The 20447-nt window shown below is 41.7% G+C and overlaps 2 protein-coding genes across 6 annotated transcripts in view; one reads left to right on the top strand and one right to left on the bottom strand.

The window, feature by feature from the left end:
• RBKS (ribokinase) overlaps positions 1-10095 on the top strand; it is a 65543-nt gene extending 55448 nt beyond the window's left edge. For all 4 annotated transcript variants that reach the window (XM_053382963.1, XM_053382960.1, XM_053382962.1 and 1 more), the window contains one exon: positions 9603-10095. In XM_053382963.1, the coding sequence (XP_053238938.1) occupies positions 9603-9776 (174 nt within the window). In that variant the 3' untranslated portion in view covers positions 9777-10095. The remainder of the gene's footprint in view (positions 1-9602) is intronic.
• A 651-nt stretch (positions 10096-10746) lies between these two features.
• MRPL33 (mitochondrial ribosomal protein L33) lies at positions 10747-16964 on the bottom strand. Of its 2 annotated transcripts, XM_053382966.1 has the most exons (4): positions 16832-16964; positions 15373-15391; positions 12963-13069; positions 10747-10954 (listed from the first exon to the last, which is right to left on the bottom strand). In XM_053382966.1, the coding sequence occupies exons 1-4, from the start codon at positions 16851-16853 to the stop codon at positions 10905-10907; spliced, it is 198 nt and encodes a 65-aa protein (XP_053238941.1). In that variant the 5' UTR covers positions 16854-16964; the 3' UTR covers positions 10747-10904. The 2 variants fall into 2 exon arrangements, with proteins under 2 accessions (XP_053238941.1, XP_053238940.1); XM_053382965.1 differs by lacking the exons at positions 15373-15391; positions 16832-16964 and adding an exon at positions 15181-15339.
• Positions 16965-20447: the final 3483 nt, after the last annotated feature.

Below are 20447 nucleotides of genomic sequence, written 5' to 3'. Positions count from 1 at the left end.
TTCCTCTTCCTCTTCCTCTTCTTCTTCTTCACCTATGAGAGTAGGGTTACTATTTAGAGTCCGTGTCCCTCTGAGTACCAGTTGCTGAGACAAAATAATGCTTGATCCTTGGTCTGATTCCCCATAAGTGTACTTACGTTCTTAATGATCAAATCAGCAAGTCAGAGGAAAAGAGGATTCACTATGAGATGACACATCCATAGTTTTCTGAAAGACCTGACTCAGAATCAAAGCGATCACACAAAGAATTCACACAAACACACATGCACACACACCCCATTTCTTAGCAAATATTTCACAAAGATTCTTCAGTACTTGGATAAAAGAGGGTAACATTCTTCTGTGGATCACAGTACAAATTAATGTAAATGAATACTGAGATTCTCCCCCCCCCCCTAAAAAGACAGTGCAGAGTTCCTGAACATCAGTCATTATTTTAAAAAAAATCAAAACATTATTCAGCACTGGGCAAATCAACTACCCAACTGGAAACAGACTAATTGTCTACTTGAAGTACTGAGTGCTCAGTTCCAACAACAAGGCTAAAGGCTGGGAGTTTGCACAGCATCATACCTTTAGTTCTTATCTGTCTAGTGAAGCAGGTATCTTCTGTCCAACAATTCTAACAAGTTATCCCATGGTCAGTAGGCCTGTGCCACATGCAGATGAGAACAAGATCACCGTGCCAGAAATGTCAGCTGGCAAATTTGGTAAATTACAACCAGGTGAATCAACTAAGGACCATGCACCCACTTGCATTGAACAGCAAGTAAAGCCTTCTTGAATGTCCCATAAAATGTGCTGCAAGACAAGAGTTGCACTAACTATTTAGAAATCAGAGATGTATGATAGTCTGGATCCTCAAAACCAGTTGACACTTCCAAAAAATGTATGCTTTATCGCTGTGCCTGTTCCCAAGTCTGTTAAAAAATGAGACCTTTCCTATCTTCCGGGTGATTGATGGGCCTTGAGAATGCAAAGTGTTACAGAGATTACAAGAATTATCAGGCTACAGAGCTCTTTTTAGGTCAATGTACAGAAGGGAGGGGAGAGATTGCCCAGGATTGATAGTTGCCTATCTCTTTAGTTCTTTCGCAAGGTACGCCACAAGCTAGATAACTCTCCAGATCCCTGTTCTGCTTTGATCTTGAATGGCTTTGTGGAGTAGGATGTTTTCAAGACACTCTATCTGGGCTCATCTCTCAGGAATGCATGGGGTTAACAGTCAGCACCATTTAATCGTTTGCAAATAACCCATCAGGAAATCTGTCAGGAAGTGGGTACAAATTCCTGAGGATTGATGCAAAGTATTGCACTAGCATACTTTCCTAGCAACAGTCCATGGTCTGGTTGTGTCTGACTGATATACATGCCCTCCATGTAGTAGCTGCCTAACTGTGGAGTTCTAACAGAACTGTGGAGTTCTAACAGAAATCCAAATATTTGACTATACTTGAACCAATCTGAAGTCAATAAAATATATAACAATGTGAGCTCTTGAAAGAGCAACCTGCAGGTAGGGGGAAAAACATGAAAAGTAAAACCATGTCTGTGGTGCCTTGGGCTGATGGGATTTGTAGTCCAAAACAACTATCTGTGGTGCATTTGAAACAGCTTGTAAGTGGTCACAGGGATCAATATCAATTGGCAGGAAGTTATTCTCAGTTGTTTTATTGAAGATTCAGTGCAGTTTGACGTTGGCATGAATCACTTTAAGTAAAGATATGCATGTCATATTTGCAGATGCTAGAAAATTGGGTGGAATGACAGATGCTGCAGAGATTCAAAAATAATCATAATAAACTGTGTGAGTAGTAATACAGAATTTTGCTATTGCAAATATAACGATATAAATGACCGAAAAGCAAAAAAGAAGAGGTTAAAGGAACTGAAGAAAAGAATGAGAGAACAGCAAGGAACAAAAAGAGGGAGAAGAGCTGTTGGCCGAGGCCATTGAAAGAAAAATTGAGAAGCGGATTGTCAGAATTGAAACAGACCAGGTGCATGTTTTACCTTCTACTGTTGAGGAATGAAACAAGTTGAAACATAATTTATGGACACTTTCCTTGGGTCCTTTGGCTATGAAGCTACACAAGCCTATACTAGGAATGCTTTAAAAGTAAAGAACTAAGTGGTGAAAGAGCACAAGGACATACAGCTACAGGAGACCAACAAAACATGGTGGTGTTGTGGATTTAATCTCCATTCCACCATACTATGTCAGCCTTCCCAAAATATCTATTTTTTTTGTTATGCAGGTAAACCTGCCACTGGAAATATTGAACAGTGCAAACTCTGATCTAAAGTTGTTTGTGCCACTAAAAAAAACAACCAGCACCCATGTAGTCAAAATACTGTATGTGTGATAAAATACATCATGAGATGTATGCAAAGTTAAATAAAGAATGCAAAGTTAGACAAGGTGCAAACTTTTGCATGATATCTTCTCATATTTGGGGACGGGAGCAGCTCTGCAGGGCACTGGAGTCCCATCAGAAACCGGCTTCAGCCACGCCTCTGGGTTCAAAAGTTTTAGGCCAGGGTAGGTCACTTCAGGACTTGGTGTCAAATGTGGTCTACCAGGCCTCTCAGCCTGATCCTCAGAATTCTCCTCAGGCCACAGCCCTCACAGGCCCTACTTTGCACCCAATTGTTTTTGCCTGACTAGAATTGCACCCTTGGACCGCGATGATGCCTCCCGCTTGTCTGGATGGAAGATAAAGAGGGGTGTGTGATTGTGTGTAGAAACTAGTCTACTGCACAAAGCTAAATTTTACATTTGTTGCTGTGCCTGCTCTTGCCTCTGACCCCCACTGCCACTGGCAAGTGACCCTTGGAAAGTGAACCATCATGCGGGAACTGCCCCCATTCCTGTTTTAGTCATTGCCCCATGCACTTTCAACCATTTCTCCAGAGCCGAAAAGTCTAGAAGTGTACATTATAAAAATAAAAATAAAAGTGTGCTTCTGAGAAGCTAGATTATGTGCCTGTACTGCTCTTCTCTGGAAAAACTGCAGTTAGCAGTGTTTCACATTGATCTGACTTCCAGATCTGCTACCCAGACTACACTTTACATGCAAGTGTTTAACTGCCATTACAAACACACACATTTGTATTTGTTGGGGGAGAGGCACTGGAACTAATTGTATCCCTCTCTTCTCTGCTGATCACTCCCATCAAAGCCAACTTTTTCCGCCTTTAACCATGAACACACATGGACGCAGAAAGGATAGAACAGTATCATTTAAAGTAAATTTCCTTTCTTTTTTTCTGCTGCATTTTCCACTGAGTGCAGTGGCTCTGGTCTTGTCCACGACTTTATTACATCACTTTGTTAAAGCTGTCATTTTCCCTTGATGTTTTTAAATATATTTCATCCCTTTCAGCATTTGCTATCATTTTAAATGCAATTAGTGCGACAAAGCAGAAAAAGTACCTAAATCGACAATTGGGGTCACCAGAGCAGAATTTGACTTGCACATTGATTTCACACTTTTGGATTCCAGTTCCATATTCTTTTTTAAATGACTGATGAATATTATTAGAGATTTGCACAATGACTCTTCCCTAAGAGGAAATAACTCTGAAAAAGAGGTTGGCAGAGGTTGCCACTGCTGGCTTGAGTGTTGTTGTTGAGGGAACATGTAGCATACCCTTATCTTTGCAGTCCAAAGTGTCCTTTTGGCAAAGTGTTTTATTTTGTACAATGAAGAATATCCTTTTATTTTTAAAGTGGACTGGCTGGCAAGTTCTTCACAGAGGGGAAGTAAGGCTGTCCCATAAGACTATTTCCAGTTATAATGCACTTGTCCTTAAAGACCTTCTTAGACTGTTATATAAAGCCATCATGGCTTCATGAGCCACTGACTAACCTATTATATTTGCAGTTTGTACATGTTTGAGTTCACTCAGCTTTGTCCCTCACAAGTCTATTCCGCCTAACATTTCAGAATTCTGAGAAGCCAAAAGGCTGTGTGCCCATTTGACAGTGGAAGTCAAAGATCACCTTACCTCACCTTCAGGGGGAAGTAAGAAGAGACTGCTGGATCCGGCCACTGGCCCATCTAGTCCAGCATCCCTTTCTCCCAGTGGCCAACCAGATGCCCATGAGAAACCCACAAGCAGGATTGAGCAGAAGAGCATTCTCCTCTCCTGTGTTTTCCAGCCACTGCTATTCAGGAGCACTGCTGCCTCCAACCATGAAGGCAGAACATGGCCATCATAGCTAGTAGCCATCAAGAGCCCTCTCTCCTATGAATTTGTCTAATCCTCTTTTAAAGGTTTGTGGCTGTCACCGTATCCTGTGGGAGCAAGTTCCATATGTGCTGCGTGAAGTATTTTCCTTTTACCTTTAATGAAGGGAGAGCCATAACTCAGTGGTAGAACATCTGTTCTGCATGCAGAAGGGTCCCAGGTTCAATCATCAGCATCTTCAGATAGGGCTGGGAGAGACCCGTCTCTGTAACTGTGGAGAGCCACTGGCAGCCAGCGTAGCAGGCAATAGTGGGAAGACAGGCGAACTAATATCAGTGTACTGGAAGAACCAAAGATCACCAGTGTTGAAGCAATGATTCTTCAACATCAACTTTGTTGGACTGGTCATATTGTATTGATGCCTGATTATCGTCTTCCAAAGCAACTACTCTATTCCGCACTTAAAAATGGAAAAGCGTAATGCTGGTGGTCGACAAAAGCGATTTAAAGACTGTCGCAAAGCAAATTTTAAATAATGTAGTATAAACACCAACAATTGGGAAACACTGGCCTGTGAGCACTCCAGTTGGAGAACAGCCTTTACCAAAGGTGTCATGGGCTTTGAAGACACTTGAACTCAGAACGCAAAGGAGAAATGTGCTAAGAGGAAGGCATGTTTGGCAAATGCACACCATGATCAATTCCCCCCCCCCGAACCAATGTCCCCAGTGTGGAAGGACGTGTGGATCCAGAATTGGCCTCCACAGTCACTTACAGACTCATTGTTAAAACCATGTTTATGGAAGACAATCTTACTAGGCTACGAGTGATCACCATAGAAGAAGAAGGGAGATAGATGGACCAAAAGTCTGACTCTGTATAAGGCTGACCAACATTTTGTGCCGGTATTGATTCAAGGCCATTAGGAAAGACATCACCTCTCCAGAGTAATTGAGAAAGAAGGTGGGATTTTATTTTATTTATTTTATTTTATTTAAAACATATTTGCCATCCCTTTCCTCCAAAGAGCTCAAAATGGCTGGCAACAAAGATAAAACATCCCTTACAAGTTGACATTAAAGCTGCAGCAGGAAATAAAATACAGCTACTATTGCCAAATAAGAGCAGGAAAATAAAAAGTGCCCCCACCCCCCCTTAACATGGGAGAGAGATTGTCTCTGTATATGCTGCAGTGACTAAATAAGATTTTGCTAGGGATTGCCCTTTATGATTTTGTCTACGCCTTTAAAAAAAATAAAAATTGCAGCTAAGCAAGTGGCCACCAGCAAATCTTGTGGGAAATGCATTCCATAATTTTGTGGTTTCCAAAAATTCCCTTTCGTCAGTCTTGAATCTGCTGCCAAGGAATCTTGACGTGAAAATCCAGCTGTTCTTTTGAGACAGAGAATAATTTCTCTCTGTACACATATTCCACATCTTTGTAAACTGCACTTTCATTTTAAAAGCACAGGCATATTGGACTTTCCCCACAGGGAAATTGTCAGGGTGCCTATCTGCACCCCACGACTCCAACCAGAATTCTCAGGGAATTCCAGAAATGGTGAGGGAAATAGGTGTCTCCCAACAATTCTCAACACTCTTCACAAACTACATTTCCCATGATCCTTTGGGGAAAGCCGTGGCTGTTCAAAGTGGTATGATACAGTGCAGATGGGGCCTTGGTCATGCTTAGAACAGAACCATTGGACTCAGTGGGATTTGTTGTTGCAAGGCTGCAGAATGTTTTTCACCCCAAGGACCACATTTGCTTCTGGGCAATCTCCTATACACCCAGCCATCTCTAACCTCCATCCAAGTAAGGAAGAAGCATTATTAGACTGCGAGGACACATTCCAAAACACAGGCAAAAACACTCATGGCTTGAAGCAGGGTTGATGAGAAGGTGCAGCCTGGAGAGAGCCCCAAAGGCTACTCAGAGGCCTGTTAGGGCTGCATTTTGCCCCTGGGTCTGAGGTTCCCCACTCCTGTGTTAGTGGAAGGTGGATCAAGTTTTCGTGGAGGGTTAACTAAAACAGTGGCTCCCACTGTCCAAATTTGCTTGGCGTGGTGACCCATCATTCTATTATCACATGAATTTTGGACTTTTAGTCTTCAGCAGCTGTCAGTTTCATGCATCTTAAATGTAAGTTTGCCTATTTATAACCATTACCCAAGGCATCCGAATTTACTTAACGCCTCTACTAAAGTAGAATTCGTTGAACTATTTATAGTACTTAGAAAGTTATTAACAGTTTTTAATGGGAATGTAAGAATACCAGTCTTCTAATTGCAAGATATTGCTTCCTAAGTTATAAAAATCTGGTTCAAAAAATATGGTTACACAAGTGGTGTTAAATATAACAAACTGAATATTTAAAATAGTTTTTTCCAGAATAAAGCCAATTTGGGCAAGTACTAGTGGGATGGCTGAGCTTGCTTTTTGACAATGTGTAGGGTTTGATAGTTGTCAGGCATAGCCTTATTGATACATAGCCTTTTATTTCATCTTCATAGCAGTCTCTGCAGAAAAACCTGCTTCTCAAAAATCTGTACCACCAAATGAAAGCACAAGCATTTCTTAAGCCACAAGCTTACTCAATAATAACTAAGTTGTCTCTGTCTGTGTGTGTGTGTGTGTGTGTGTGTGTGTGTGTAGAATGAAGCCAAAATTCAGAAAACCTCACACACAAAAATTGTCTTTGAAGGTCAAATCACATGGCTTTTCGATAAGCTGTTCCTTTTGAACAGATAAAATCAACTTTGTGGCATCAGCTGCAAATGGGATTTCCACCCACTCAAACATCTCTGTTTCTTCAGCAGAAAAGTTGTGGACAAATTCTGACTAAGCAGTTCCCAAGTGTTAACACAGTCATTTCCTACATTTAGTTACAAGTGTCAACACAGCATTATAATATGACGACAAATCAAAAAGTTCTAAGAGGTAATATCATGCAAGTTGAGGATGAAAAGCAAGAATTGTTTGGGGTTTATTTATGTAGCCTGCCTGCTGTCTACTTCCTCAGGCTGAGAACTAAAAGATCGCCTCCTTCCCCTTCTCTGGTTATAAGGGCGGAGGGTGCCTTGGTAGTTCCACCACCCTCAGACACAAGGGTGGTGGCGGCCCAGCAGAGTGCATTCATCCCAAGGGTCATCTAGTCCAACCCCTGCAATGGAGGAATCTCAACTAAAGCATCCATGGCAGATGGCCATCCAACCTGTTTAAAAACCTCCAAGGAAGTAGAGCCCACCACCTTCCAAGGTAGCCCATTCTACTGTCAAACAGCTCTTAGCATCAGAAAGTTCTTCCTGAAGTTTAGTCGGAATCTCCTTTCTTGTAACTTTAAGCCATTGGTTTGGGTCCTACCCTCCAGAGCAGGAGAAAACAAGCTTATTCCATCTTCCCCGTTACAGCCCTTTTGGACATTTGAAGATGGCTATCATATCTCCTCTCACTCTCCTCTTTTCCAGGCTAAACATACCCAACTACCTCAACCCTTTCTCATAAGGCTTGGTTCCCAGGCCCTTGATCACCCTCCTCTACACATTCTAGCTGGTCAATATTCTTAAATTGTGTCACCCCAAACTGGACACAGCACTCTAGGTGTGGTCTGACCAAGGCAGAATAGATTACTACTATTACTTCCCTTGAGCTGGACACTATATTTCTGTTGATGCAACCTGGAATAGCATTAACTTTTCTGACGCATCAATGAGTGCTAGTAGGGACAGAAGGCAGCCAGCACAGGGCTTACATTTCCAGCTGTATAAACTGAAGGAAGCAGAAGTGCATCAAACAGCCTTTTAGAACCCGCAGCTGTACAGAAGCACAGCTGGATTTCAGAATTAAAGAACTACACATGGAAAGCAGGATGAAGGCACTTCTGCTACAAACTTGGTGGGTGGGTAGGCACATATTAATACATTGGGCTGCAGAACTTTAAAGACTAAGGATGACTCCTAGAAAGTAACCAGGGGAATGTGGGTTGTACAAGTTTGAAGTCTGAAATACGTTTGTATTTGTATTGCTTCTCCTTAATAAAGCACCTTGAAGACTAATCTTGTACGGATGCCACTAATGTGAGAGGTTGCTAATCTTTTCACTAAGCCACTGTTTCATATTTGTCCCTGCTACTCACATTATACCTTGCAGATTTGTACTGCCGTTGGGAGAATGAATGTTCAATGAATGGTGATCATTTGACACAAAATTTTGTGAATAAGAACATAATACATAAGGAGAGCCCTGCTGGATCAGACTAAAAAAAACAACCCACCTAGTCCAGCAGCCTGTTCTCACAACTTGCTGAAAATTCAAAAAATTAACTTTTTCATATGTGATAGTAATGTAAGTAAGAAAAAAGACAAGCATATGAAAATTTTCAGTAGCACATTCCACTGCATCTTTTATTACTATTGGCGTATGTGAAGGCATCTTTACAATCCAAATGTGAAGAATTTCTTGCAGGTTAGGAGCAGCAAGAATTCTGTGCAAAAAAGTGGGGACAACCTACTACCCTCTCTATTAAAGTATGAGAACTTGTTACAATGGCTAGGTTAACTCATTATCTTAGAAGTAAGGGAAGCAAACAAAGTCAACATCATCTTATGAATGGATGGATAAACTTCATTTCTCATTGTAACAGGAGGTAGGTCTCAAGCACAAAGCTGTTGAGTTATAGTATTTTAATATGTAATCAGAGGTTGAAACCTTATTACGATTTATAAAACATTTATGAAAATTGTATAACATAGAATAAGCCAATCCATCAGATTAGGAGAAAGAATACTTGTAATTTTGTCACATAGCTGTCATGGGTAGCAGCCACTGATCACTTTATTCTCCATGTCCACAAGCTCAGAAATAAAGCAGTGAATTTAGGTCACTTATACGTGAGAGTCAACATTTACTTCTGTGTTCTTAAGGTAGGGAAATAAACGCCCTCCCACCGGATGTCAAAAACAACTCCCAGATTTTTAGAAGACATCTGAAGGCAGCCCTGTTTAGGGAAGCTTTTAATGTTTAATAGAGTATTGTATTGTATTGTATTGTTTTATATTGTATTGTAATATTCTGTTGGAAGCCGCCCAGAGTGGCTGGGGAAACTCAACCAGATGGGTGGGGCATAAATAAATAAATATAATAATAATATTCAACAAGTGTCTGAAAATAGTAATCCAAGATTACTGTAATTACAGTAATCACTGTTTATATGCCGTCACCAAATTCTAGCCATTCACTGCAGAGCATGCATGTACATAAATGTATTTTCATAAAATCCGAATTTAAATGTATATTCAAACTCAGATTTCATGAAAATACTTATTTGTATAGGCAAACTGCTTCCCTTTGGAGGACTTTCTTTGTAACTACGTTTGAAGGAGCAGTAACTTTGGTTTCTCTTTTTCAGGGAGCAGGTGACAGCTTTGTGGGGGCACTGGCTTTCTACCTGGCTTACTATCCCAACCTGCCTCTAGAAGAAATGCTGGGGAACAGTAACTTCATTGCGACGATTAGTGTCCAAGCAACAGGGACACAGGCTTCCTATCCCTATAGAAAGGACTTGCCCCAAGACCTATTCTAACCTGTCCACTGCACTGTCACAATGGTGGTCCACTGATTTTCAATTTGTAAGATAATGTATAATTTCAACAATTCCTACATATATCTGAAATGAGACAACTGTATCGAACACATTCTTATACTTAGGTCCTGGCCCCTAATAAGGTGTGCAGGGTACCATTCACTGCAGGGTCATTCCAGGACACTGTGAAATACTTGACTTCAGATCTGTGAATGAGACACTCCCATTCCTCAGTTAAGGGATGTGAAGAAATGCAGTTTGGTTTGATGTCGTTATGATGCCTTAATTATAATAAATGTTTCACAAAATCATTTATGAAGTTGTGATTTCAAAATGGAAAGGTGTTTTTTTTTAAGAATAAAACTTCTTAGATAACTGAATTTTCTTTGTTGGAAAACACAGCTGACAAATTTAGAAACAACGTTGTTCAGTGTTTACACTGGACCTGCTAGCACAACAAATACTTAACGAAAGGCTACCTGACCAGGCAATGGAGTACTGTAGCAGCTCGCTCTGTCTGTCTCTCTGTCAAGTATATATATATATTTGGAAGGGCTGCTTTAGGCAAAATTAATTAGCTGTTCCAAAAAAAGCCTTCAATGAAGTTGAATTTAATACTGGTTTCACTGGAAACATTGTCAAGTATGACAAGATGCTTGGATATAATTATGTACCCAGTAAGCTGTAGCTGTAAAGGAACATCTGCTTGAAGTTGGCTGCTGATTATTTGTGTGCCTTCTGTGGTTGAATGCCTAAGAAAACTTTGGAAATGTTCGACTAAGGTCTTACTAGAAGTTTTAATATTATTGCTATGTGAAACAAACATTTCAAGACTGCAGGCAGTTCCACAGTGGTGTTGAAATGAAACACACAGAGACAAGGGAATTTGATTTTTTTTTAAATTGAGAGCTGTAAAATTAACTATAAATATGTTGCTGCTTATGATGATCCATGGGTAGACACCAAAAAGTTTCTTTTTCTACATTGTTCTCTTTCACAATGGTCTTCAAATTACAGGAGACAGCCATTTCAGTCCATTTCCTCTTGTTTCTGAGGACACTACGGGGCTAGCATTTCCTCCTATGAGTGTGCCTCATGTATGAATCAATCATTTTTGCCAGTTGTCGTCTACAGGGAACGGACCTTTTTCAGCTCTTTGAAGAGGACACGCTGTTTAACTATAGACAGAAAACGAAAGAAAGTTAGTTTAGGTTTTCAAAAGGCCTTATCAAACCTACATACCTGACCACTAACCACCTCAGTCATGTGCATCTTGCCATGTGAAAATTAACACTTTCATCAGTAGAATCACAAATGTCTGTGTACAAATGGAATCACTTTCAATTTTGAATTTTTTTGGAAGCATGAATAATCAACAACAGTTTAAAAAAACAATAGCAGAACAGTCAAAAATACAGATGGGTATCTGTTCTTATGAATTAGAACACTGCAGGGGGGGGAAACAGAATTTTACTATTGTCTCCTTTTAAAACAAGGAAGAAAACATAGTCTGTGTTTACAATTCTAGTCCAGTTTACATCACTGACATACTTGGGGCTGCCTCTCAAAATGGTTTGGAAGCTTCAGCTGGTGCAAAATTTGAAGGCCAAGTTGCTCACCAGAACAAGACAGTTTGAGAATATAATGCCAATCCTGGCTGCCAATTAGTTTCTGGGCCCAATTGAAAGTGCTGGTGCTAACCTATAAAACCTTACATAGCTCAAGACCTCAATCCCTGAGCCTCTCCCCATATTAACAGACCCAGACCTGCAGTCGTCATCCGAGGCCCTTCTCTATGTCCCCCATCCCTGAGAGGTTCGGTGGATGAAAATACAAGAATGGGTCTTTTTTCTGGTGGCTCCCCGTCTGTAGTATGCTCTCCCCCCCACCCCCCGAGGTTCACCTGGTGCCATCATTACATGTCTTTAGGCACCAGGCAAAAACATTCCTCTTTAGGCCTTTGGACATTAAATAATCTATGACTTGTTAAATATGGGAGGACCGTTATTATGATTCTTTAATTTTTATGTTGTGTATTGTTATGCTCTGTATTATTATTTTTTATTATGCTGCGTAAATTATGTTCTTAATGTTGTACACTGCCCAGGGATCTTCGCATAAAGGGTGGTATGTAAATTAATAATAGTAACTTCTAAAATAGCTTTCTCAATTGCCTTATATAAGCAATGAGTCCTGCAGTTCGTTCTAGCTAAACATACCCACATCTTCTTCATATTCATCTTTAATGTGCATGTTCCTAACTCTTTAAATGCTGAGTCTAATATGGCCCGCCGGGGCAGGGACAGTTGCACAAGGAGCAAGGCAGATGACCAGCTCCTGAATTTCTATTTACAAAACTGATCAATATTGTCTACTGTTAATATTTTTAACTCATTTGGATTGTCACTGAAAATCTCTCCCAGCACCACAGCATTTTCCTAACTGTGATAGTGAAATGAATGCATTTGAACATGTCAATGCAATGTCTAAATATGTGTATTTACATGTTCCTGGACTTATCACATAGACATGTGCAACATTAAAAAAAAAAGAATAACAATGGGAAAGACGAGCTTACAGGAGCACTTAAGGCCACTGTGTGGCTTTTAAGCTAGTAAATAAGCTGCTGAATTGGCCAGTTTGCTTTTTAGCCAATAAATAAGCTGGTGAATTCAAGTGTTCTAGACTCTTCTGTATGCTCTTTTATTAAGTAAAAGCTAAAATCCTTGCAGTTTTTACAGCTTCCCTAGAGAAAAAAGGGAAGCAATTGCACCACTCACTTAAAACTGAAGAATAAAAACAAGTTTTACATTTGAAAAAGCATCCTCTAAAAACAAGCTACTATTTCATATAAAATTTAACTTTTACCTTTGATAAAAAAGACTAACAGTTAATATAACTTTCATTTCAAGCCATCTTATAAAGCAGCACTAGAGTCCATGCAGCTGGGAACAGGTCTTGATTTCATCCACTGTTATGTGCCACTCCACACTCTGCCACTGTCATCCTATACAGTTCAGAGATTTTTTTAAGAAAGCACTGTGACCCATTGTTCCTTCTAAAACTGCCAGGATATTTCAAGGATGAATGTTTGTAATACAATTTGAATATGCAAATTATTCACATTCAATAAGTGGTTAAGATAAAATATTTATACCGCTTGTAAAGCATCCCCCAACTTCTTACCTATAGGATCGTATTTCAATGTAACTAACTTTTCTTCAAGTCGGCCTCTCTTCATGTTGAAAGCAAAACCTGTTCCTGCTTCACTCAACATCCGCACAAGGATATACCTAGAATGATAAACAAAAAGTGGAACAACTGCCTGCCATTTATTCTTACTGCTTTACCTTAATCCATAATATAATTTCTAGAGGCATGGTTAACAGTTTTAGTTTATTTTCTTCCTACTAAGTTTAGATAAAGTTACATGTTGCCAAAACTTCACTATAATTATATTTGCAAAAGATTTTGTCTGATAAACTGTAAAGTACCAATCAGTGTTATAAATATTAAAGATAACAATTCCTCTATTTCATTGCTTATTACACTAAAACAAAATTAAAACAGCATTTGAAAAACACACACAACAGCTGTGCTTTCTAAAAAAGATGACCGCATGGCTAAGCCCCTTGTTGGCATCCATCAGACTTGAGAGACAATGGAGTGCACCTCTAGGAGTGAAGTCAGATCACTGGAGAATCATAGCGCCTGCTGTAGCTGCAGAGATAGGTAACTCGTAACTGCTGCCTCCCACATTGTTTTTGCTGCATTAGCAGCACCAAAGTGACCTCTCTGGGGTGCAAGCCTGGGCAGTGTGTATGGAGATTCTCAGCTGCCCAGATGACAAGACTCTCCTCTTGGCCTCACTGATGTGGTCCAAAGGAAAGCAAGATGGTTGGCACCAGCTTGGCTGCTCTCTCCATTATTTTATTATTAAGACAGACTTACATTTACACTCTTAACAGAGCAATCCTTTGTAAGTCTATTCAAAAATAAGTCCCATTTACTTCAATGGGGCTTTCTCACAGGTAAGTGTGTAAAACATTGCAGACCTAATCTTCTGAACCACAAATGATTTTTCACCATCCAACAAATGGGTGGTTGTTATTAAATCTCTTTATTTGGATGTTGTTGAGGCCTAGGTCAGTTTGTTCCCTTAAAACCTGCCCTTAAGTATGCATGTTAGTAATTTGATTAAACTACTACAATTAGAGGGATATTTTCAGAGCTGTAGGGGCTTAGCAACAGCTCCACTGAAGGCTGATTTTTTTTCGAACTCTAAAAAACTGTTTAACTTCTCCCTATCATCCCCACCTCTTAGCAATTTGTATGCAAGGGTTTGTGCCCTCCAAAAATAAAAGCAACTTTAGTATCACTCCTTCCAGAAGGAGGGAGTCTTCCCTGGAATTTACCCAGCAGCTTAAGTGGTAAGAGTTCTGCAGCAATACATGATCTACCATATATAGTTTCACAGCAGAGATATAACTGTACTTAATTTTAAAGCTGAACTAGACTTGTCTCTGATCCATGAAGTCCTGTTTTTCAGAGTCGTGAGTACCACTCCCAATTCACAGAGCTGCATCCAATTAACAGGGCAATCCTATCAGAAGCAAGTCCTAGTGTTCAATGGGACTTACCCAGGTAAATTGTGTTAGGATTTTTACCCTAAGTCATGGTCAGTGTAGACCCACTGAAATCAACAGGCATGACTAAGTCTACAAATTTCAATGGGCCAACTCTTGAGTATGACTTAAATAGATGCAACTCATACTTTACTACAGTAGCATTCTGTGTTTCTCTCTTCAGGCTTCAAGATTTCACTGCATATTCCTCATGAGCCCATTGTCACTATTACTCACAAGTGAACAGTACCTTGCTCAAACAATTCAAAGTCCAAATATCTTGCTTCAATAGGTACTTCCCTAACTAGCCAATATGTTTCACAAAATCATTTGCAGGCAACATTGTTACTAAGTTGTTAAACAACGCTATCAGGCTATAAAGGTACCCCTGCCCGTACGGGCCAGTTGTGTCCGACTCTAGGGTTGTGCGCTCATCTCACTTAAGAGGCCGGGAGCCAGCGCTGTCCGCAGACACTTCCGGGTCACGTGGCCAGCGAGATGAAGCTGCTCTGGCGAGCCAGCACCAGCGCAGCACACGGAAACGCCGTTTACCCTCCCGTTATAAAGCGGTACCTATTTATCTACTTGCACTTAGAGGTGCTTTCGAACTGCTAGGTGGGCAGGAGCTGGGACCGAAAGACGGGAGCTCACCCCGCCGCGGGGATTTGAACCGCCAACCATACGATCGGCAAGTCCTAGGCACTGAGGTTTTACCCACAGCGCCACCCGCATCCCTATCAGGCTATATCAGGCCCCAATTCCTCATACACATTGCTCACATGAAATCTTCCGTGGACAAGTCCTTTCCAGTTGTAGAAGAATGGCAGTGACACATCTACAGATAAGCAAGAGTCTACTGCAGAAAATCCACAATCTCCATAGACAAAAGCACCAAGACCGCACTGGGCCACTGATAACTGCAACTACAATGCTAAGCAAAACAACCATAGTAGTAGGGAGTTTTTACTTACTTTGATTTGCTCTTGGCCACTGGTTTTGCAGAATAGGAAAGAAAAAGAGAAATTATTTTACCATCATGTTTCTTATCAAAATTATACTTGCTGAGAAATTGTTTTATTATTTAAATGCATTTCTAAATGCAGAAACATACACCAAACTACACCAAGACAGAACTACTTTTAATTGTTTGTGTAAGTGTTTTTCCATCTGAAGCAGATGGGTCAGAAAGCTGGAACAGAAGCTGGGTTCCAAAGCTCTAAATCCTCAATTAGCATGGACAGTGGCCAAGGATAACAAGTTGTAGCCCAACATCTGGAGCGCCACAGGTTCCCCCATCCCTCTTCTAAAGCAATAGTTCTATGCCGTTCTAATTCTTTTCACTGAGGAGGTTCATCGATGGCACTACTACACCTATTAAGTGTAAATATTTCATTCTGCCACACAGCTTTGCTTCAGACCTCCCCCAATTTATGCCTTGTCTTCGTTAATCTCTTATTCTATCTTCTAACACAATTCACTGGGAAGAGTTCCTATTTGCCTGCCAAAATATATACTTTTCAGTAGGCATATTAACTTTCTATTTATTTGTTTTTATTGCATTTATATCCCACCTTTTCTCCAATAAGTCCAAGGTAGTATATGTGGTCCTCCCCCTCATTTAATCCCCACAACAACCCTGTGAAGCAGGTTGGGCTGAGAGGCAGTGACAGTAAGAGGCATGCTCTGCACTCATAATACTTCAATTATTCCAAAACAAAATCCTGACATGGAAAACGAACTGCAGCAAGCTGTCATTCAATGGATAACATGAATACAAACTGGGCTGCTGGGATTTTCTCTAGTTGTGAAAACCACAGGGAAATGATGAAAATTAGTGCTATGTAGATCAATCTTCTATTTTTTCCAGCTGCTGGTGAATGAGGCTAAAGAGCTCTAGGCACACTTAAATTCTTAGGTATGACCTAAAAAACACACCATGTGAACATGAAAATGTGTAGGTCAGGAAAACTCACCAAGGAGCTAGTGTTGGCCATGGTTCCCTGGCAAAGCATGCTCAATGGCAAACTTGGGTTTTCCTTTTTATAACGCCTAATGGACTTAACTGTCAGGGGTCCTTTACCTTTAATGTGATATTTAGAAGAAAGCATTTAACAGAAGACGAAGGTGCTTTCCGGGGAAAAGTAATACAGTACAAGGGGTCGCATCGAACCGCCCTGTTTCATCGTCAAGTGACCTTGGATCAAGTGTCACAGGCGAAGTACTGAAAATGTAAGGCACTCTCACTGTGAGGAACTACAAGCCTCGGCCCACCCAACCCTTCTCCATCCCAGTAGCGGCGCTTTCTCTACCCAGGTACCCTCGGGAACCATGGCGCCTCGGCCCAGGCCCATCCATCCCGGGGGCGCGGCAGGCAGCCGTTTCCCCAAAGGACCCTTCCGCCTTTCCCCGCCGCCTCCTCCGCCCACTCACAATTGGCCACGGTCAGAAACATGGCGGCGGCGGCAATAACGGCAGCCGGGCTCCGCCGCCCACGAAGGCTTAGCCAGCCGTCCGCCTCAGAGAGAACGCCACCTGTTAGCGCTTCCGGGGGTGCTCGTTTCCACTTCCGGGTCCCAAGCCACCGTCCGACTCACCCTGAGGGGGGGGAACGAAAGCGCTCGATGGAGCTCCTCCCCCTTGCTTCCTATTCGCGCGCTCTCCGGCGTTGGCCCCGCCCCTAAGCCTCCTCTTCTTGCTTTCTAGGGCCCGTTCCCGCCTCCTTCACGACGTTGTCGCTTTACGGCTCTTCCGAACACTGTACCCGCAGTTCACTTTTACAGTCCTGCCTCCAAGCAGCCTGTGTGTTGAGCAGAATAAATAGTGTAATCTTTGTGTGTTTTGAGTAAATGACCATGCAGATCAGCTTGTGTCGGAGGCAGGGGATTGCAGACCTTTGTATTGCGACGCCCCAGTCATTTGTCTTCCATCTACGTAGAACTGCATTGTCCACAGTTGGGGGCGATGAACGTTTTCCTAAATTGTCTCCTTTTTATCTCATGGTCGGACCGTCATCCGCCTTGCTAAGACTTGCCTGCTTCACTCACTTTTAGGGTTGCATAAACCCAGATTGGGATTGCATCTGTCCTTGAGTATTGTAAAAAGGTAAAGGGACCCCTGACCATTAGGTCCAGTCGTGGCCGACTCTGGGGTTGTAGCACTCATCTCGCTTTATTGGCCGAGGGAGCCGGTGTACAGCTTCTGGGTCATGTGGCCAGCATGACTAAGCTGCTTCTGGCGAACCAGAGCAGCGCACGGAAACGCCGTTTACCTTCCCGCCGGAGAGGTACCTATTTATCTACTTGCACTTTGACATGCTTTCAAACTGCTAGGTGAGCAGGAGCTGGGACCGAACAACGGAAGCTGATTCGAACCACCGACCTTCTGACTGGCAAGTCCTAGGCTGTGTGGTTTAACCCACAGCGCCACCCATGTCCCTTGAGTATTGTAGAAGCACCTAAAAATAGGGTTAATAAATTGCCATGCCATATCATACAAGAACTGCATTTCCCAGGCAGACAGTAATAATGGGAGGAGGGAAACGTGGCTTGAAGCCTGTGGAAGCATGTCTGCCATTGTAACTCAGCCTTTAACAATTATTATTATTTGGCCAGAATGTGAGGCTGGCAGATGAAGTTGTTGAAAATGCCAGTGCCCATTTTTCTGCTTTGACCCACACACTTTTAAAATGATTTCCTTTTGTGGTTTTCCACTGCTGGTGATACACACAAAATCAGTGCACCCTTCTAACTTGTACTGAAAAGCACAGCTTCTCCACATCAGAGACTGAGATCTTTGGGCAGACTGAGGCCCAAAGAGAGGCAGGATTATGCAAGGAACTATCAATCCTGACAAAGAGAATGAAATCTGTCCCTCAGACTGCAGCAGAGAGAAATGGGAAGTCGGTCATGCTGCTGGTTCTTCGGAAACACCAGCTTCATCAGGCTTCTCTTCTCCCTCAACTCAGTCCATTCCTGTTAGTGTTGTTAGTATATATTTATATTATTATTTTGTATATACCTTTTATTGAATTTTAAACCTATACCACACTTTGACCAAAATAACCCCTGGCATACAGCAGAATATTACATCACAAAAATTCAGCCCCGAGAAGGTCAGCATGCAGAAAAGAGAAATGTTCAAAGCAACCAAAAAATGACTGTCTTCAAGAATCCAGGATTGTCCTTGTTCATAGAGGTAATAAAGCTATACCAGTGTGTTTTAAATAGGTCTTTAGGTCTTTGTCTTTTTGTTAGGCACACTTTATTAGTAAATTTCTCAAACAAGAGCCAATTCCAATGTTTTATTGAGCCAGTAGTTAAATATATTCCTTTTAAGTCCTTCCAAGCTTTAGCTATCACCAGCCTAGCTGCCAGCAGGAGGTAACCAATATGAGGTTTAAATAAGATGTCTGCTTTTTGCCCTTGGAACCTATTTATTAATGGATCTTGACAATCTTTTGTCCAGTGATATTTTAAACCTTCAAAAATAGACTAGGCCACAGCTCCTCTATTCACTCTTCCTTTTCCATTCAACAGCTGATTGGTGCAGTGAGGGGTATCAGCCCCTCCCAGTGCTACTACACTTTGGTGGACTGAGATGTTGCCTTCCCAAACCTCAGTAGATCTTTGGGTGTATCAGCAGCTGGTAATAGTATGTGGTTTTATTTTCCACATCGCACGCACCTGTCCTTTATGCCACTTTACAAACATATGGCATATGTGTTTGTCTGTATTGTGGAGTTCAGAAATGCACAAAATATACTTTTGTCCAAATATCTGGCCTCTGTGTGTATTCCATGTCACCGCAGGATCAGAATGTGAGCAGGCGGCACAGCAATCAGCTCCCCAAAGCTGTCAAGTAGGAGAACGCCATATTGCACCTGCTAGATGAGGCTGCACCAAGAGACCAGACTGGCTGCTGCTTTGGACCCAAGTTTGCTGAAGCTATGAAGAGAGCAATGAGAGACCCTCTTGTGATGTAATGTTCTGCACCCCCTCCACTGAAGGCTTTAGGTGTAACAATTTGTAAAATAAACCATATTTCTTACAGACACTGGTGTCCACTGTGCCTTGATTTCCCGATAGAAACACAACCCTGGGTGAGTGCCTGGAGCCCCCTGGAATCTTGCCACCACACAGCAGAGATTGCAGATGGCACTGTGGTCTAAACCACTGAGCCTCTTGGGCTTGCTGATTGGAAGGCTGGCGGTTCGAATCCTTGTGAAGGGGTGAGCTCCCCTTGCTTTGTCCCAGCTTCTGCCAACCTAGCAGTTCAAAAGCACACCAGTGCAAGTAGATAAATAGGTACCGGCTCTGGCTTCCATCACAGTGTTCTGTTGTGCCAGAAGCATTTAGTCATGCTGGCCACATGACCCAGAAAATCTGTCTGCAGACAAACACTGGCTCCCTCAGCCTGAAAAGCGTGATGAGCGCCGCACCCCATAGTTGCCTTTGACTGAACCTAACCATCCAGGGGTCCTTTACCTTTACTTTATAATGCTATGGCAGATTATTGTACAGACAATGGGAGATGGGTTATTTCTCTTCTTCCTTTCATGTTAGAGAAACTTAGTGTAGGAATTAATATTGATGCACCAGGCCTTTGAATGTTCTGTAGTTATCAATGCAACAAATATATGTCAGCTTGACATGCTGAAAGCACATTAATGAGGCCAAGAATGAATGCATAATAACAGCTAGTTAATGTGATATTATGTGGCATGAAAACAAATGGCTGACAGTAAAACCGAGTTCTGGAGTAACATGACATCCTCATTGGGAGTTGATTTGACAGGTCTGTTGGTGGCCCTGCTGATTTTGTTTTACATGTTCTGCCTTGTTTCCATTTCAGCTATATACAAGCAAAATTTATTATCAGTGTTCTGAACAGTCCTTTAGAAACCTATATCCATTGTGCAAAAAATAGGCTTTCAAGGAACATGTTAAAGAGAAGAGGGAACATTTGGGGTGATCAGATAGTGCTGCCATTAGGATCCTTTTGTCTGATCCTCTTTCGTTGCCTCCTTTGGAGCAAAACCTGAAATGAG

The sequence above is a fragment of the Podarcis raffonei genome, chromosome 3 (genome assembly GCF_027172205.1).
Source record: "Podarcis raffonei isolate rPodRaf1 chromosome 3, rPodRaf1.pri, whole genome shotgun sequence".
Taxonomy (NCBI): domain Eukaryota; kingdom Metazoa; phylum Chordata; class Lepidosauria; order Squamata; family Lacertidae; genus Podarcis; species Podarcis raffonei.
The sequence above is the reverse complement of the archived record's forward strand: the minus strand, read 5'-3'. Positions and strand labels throughout refer to the sequence as shown.